We start from the raw sequence: 3,394 nt of genomic DNA, 5'->3' as shown, positions 1-3,394 counted from the left end.
CATTTCATTTTCAGCTTCTGTGTTCAATTCCCAGATGGACCTACAAAGAGTATAAGTATTCAGGTACAGCTGAGGGTGATCAGATCAGAGATAATGGAAAGCCTTCTGTTATTTTAAAGGTAAGAAAATGCATTTATTTGTTAGTTAATTAATTTTTTTATATATATACTGCCTACACGCTAATAAAAGTGAAGTGCACTATTAGTATTAGTTATGCAATACGATAAATACAAAAACTCAGGGTCTGTAATGCTTTACACAATATGAATATAGAATATAAAACTTATAGAATTCCAAAAAATACAAAAATAAATATATTTAATGAGAATTCAGAGACGATGGGCATAGTTATTTCATCAGTAATTTCTTGAATTGCATGCAGTTAACCCAAAGTGAGGAATTCAAAGACCGTAAAACATCATAGACCTGGATGTCTTTCAAAGAAGCCTCCTCACTCATGAAAATGGATGAACAAGTAATAAATACTTGATTGTCTTTGCATCACAGAATCCAATGGAAAAGGTAAATTTTACCACGGTGACAGAATTTATCATCTTGGGGTTTCCTGAATTCCCAGAACTGCAAATACCTCTCTTCTTTCTATTTTTATTGATTTACCTGATCGTCCTTTTGGGGAACCTCACTATGATCACTATTATGTGCCTGGACTCTCACTTGCACACACCCATGTACTTTTTCCTCAGCAACTTGTCCTTTCTTGACATCTCTTGCACGTCAGTCACTCTCCCCAAGCTATTGGATATTTTGCTAAGGAAGAACCATCATGTTTCTATGAGCAGATGTTTTGTACAGCTGTATTTTTATCTGTCTCTGAACGCCAATGAGTTTTTAATTCTTTCAGTCATGGCCTATGACCGTTATGTTGCCATATGTCAACCCCTGTGTTACCATTTGATTATGAATCAGAAAGTTTGCATCCTGTTAAGTGTAGGCACATGGATCATAGGTCTTCTGATGCCTGTATTTTATTTTATTTTTCTTCTTCAATTGTCTTTTTGTGGTTCCAATGAGATTAATCATTTCTTTTGCGATTTCTCAGCACTACTAAAGCTTTCTTGCACCAGCACCTCAGCTATTCAATATGTAGTCTATACTTTGGGGGTGTTAATGGGGGTTCCCTGTTTTACCTCAACAATCACCTCTTATGTCTACATCATCTCTAACATCTTGAGGATCCGTTCCACAGAGGGGAGACATAAAGCTTTCTCCACATGCTCTTCCCATCTCACGGTTGTAATTCTTTACTATTTGACTTTAATAAGTGTATACATTAGACCACCATCCATGCAACTGATAAATCAAAACAAAGTTATTACTTTATTGCATAATACTCTGATTCCGATGTTTAACCCTGTAATTTACAGCTTGAAAAACAAGGATGTAAAAAATGCCCTTGGAAACATTTTCCATTGAACACTATGGACCCAATTCTATATATGGAGCCTAAAATCTAGGCACATTCAATAGAAGTGACTTAGCATATTCTATAAGATGCACCTAAATTCAGATGTGGTTTATAGGATATGCTTAGGTTGGATAAATGTGCATTGATTTAGGTGCACATTCTATAACCATGAACGTAAATTTGATTGATAGGCTTAGCATTCCTACACTCCACCCATGACCGTGCCCCTTTTTGGCTGCATGCATTGGAATTTACATGTGCTGCTTTACAGCATACGCTTAGCAAAGCATACATGTAAATTCTAATTATGGCTAATTAGTTTTGATAATTGGTTGTTATCGGACAATTCTAATGACTAAGTGGCTTGTTAAACAATTGAGATGTGTGCGTAGATTAGGTGCATGCACAAATCTATACACGTGCCTCCACATACCATATATAGAAACCTGGGGTATCTGTCTGATAGTCAAAAGAGCTTAACTGATCAGGAAAGGCACTTGTCTGGTTAAACTCTGCCAATTGACCTAGCACATGATATTCAAAGGCAATTGACTGGCTGGTGACACTGAATATCACTACTAACTGGCCATCCCCTAACAGGATAAATTTAAGAATAGGACAGGGACAAACCATGGGTGGAAAATCTACTTAGACAGGAACAATGTTTAGTCTGCTAACTGGCTAAGTAACCACATTAAGTTAATACAGCAAAAAGGCTGTCATGACTTATATTTTATTATCCTCACTTTAATATCCCCTTATCTCTTGTTTGTCCCGTTTGTCTGTCATAATTAGATTGTAAACTCTGCCGAGCAGGGACTGTCTCTTCATGTTCAAGTGTACAGCGCTGCATACGTCTAGTAGCGCTTTAGAAATGATAAGTAGTAGTAGTAGTATATGCTGAAGTTAACTGGTCACCAGTCTGAATATTGCCAGTGATTATGAGTAGCTCAGACTCTGCATACCACCATGGACTAAATATAACGCAGTATGTATCTAATAATCCCAGAGATTTTATATTCAAATATATTAACTTGATATTCAATAGAACTAGGTGTCTACATTTAAGAGCTGCCTAGATGTAGGTGTCAAGAAACATTTAATGTCGGTGTTACAGTCATGTACACGTGTATGTAGACACATTTGCATGTAAATAAAAAAAAAAGAAAGAAAAAATTTACAAAAAGCTACAATGGGTCATGAACTGACAAGCTCTGTTTTTCTACCCTAGTTTTTAGCACACTCCAACTCCTTCAAATTATTGTCATACTGGCCATTTTGTATAATATGGACACTCCTCTATTGCCATACTAACATTCATGTCTCTTGCTTTCCCCAGTTCATAGTTTGGGTGTTTCAGTTTGTAAAAACTATTTATTTTATTTAGATTTTGCTCACACCTTTTTCCAGTAGTAGTTCAAGGTGAACTACATTGAGGTACACTGGGCATTTCTCTGTCACTAGAGGGGTTCACAATCTAATTTTGCATCTGAGGCAATAGAGAATTAAGTGGCTTGCCAAGATCACAAGGAGCAGCAGTAGGACTTGAACCAGTGACTTCTGACTATCAAGACTGGTGCTTTAACCACTAGACTACTCCTCCACTACATACTGGGTTTATCTTGAGCATCCTTTTCTCATGCACTTTATAACAGGCTGTATGTTAATAGAGCCTGTTCTAAAATACATGAGATATGAATGTCCATTTCTGACATAATGACTTGAACAGCTATAATGTGAGTTGGAAGTGCTTTCTAAAATTCTGCAGCGTGAGAATGTGGTAGGTGTTTGGTTTGATCATGTGTGCTTAGGACATCTGTCTGTGGACATCAAAAGAAGGTTACAAATAGGGTATGTTGAATAGGTTGCCCTTTAGTGTGTGGAAAACCAAAGACTTATAGGTGGGTGAATATCAAGTTTCATTATTCATTGTTAAGATGTCACCTGGAGACCACACTGTTCATTTCC

The 3,394-nt window shown here is 36.7% G+C and overlaps 1 protein-coding gene across 1 annotated transcript; it reads left to right on the top strand.

The window, feature by feature from the left end:
- Positions 1 to 513: 513 nt before the first annotated feature.
- Positions 514 to 1,434, top strand: LOC115458190 (olfactory receptor-like protein OLF1). The gene has a single exon (XM_030188051.1). It carries the CDS (start codon positions 514 to 516, stop codon positions 1,432 to 1,434), a length of 921 nt encoding a protein of 306 aa, XP_030043911.1.
- The last annotated feature ends 1,960 nt before the right edge of the window (positions 1,435 to 3,394 follow it).

The sequence above is a fragment of the Microcaecilia unicolor genome, chromosome 14 (genome assembly GCF_901765095.1).
Source record: "Microcaecilia unicolor chromosome 14, aMicUni1.1, whole genome shotgun sequence".
Classification (NCBI taxonomy): domain Eukaryota; kingdom Metazoa; phylum Chordata; class Amphibia; order Gymnophiona; family Siphonopidae; genus Microcaecilia; species Microcaecilia unicolor.
This window is presented reverse-complemented; position numbering and strand designations above follow the sequence as displayed.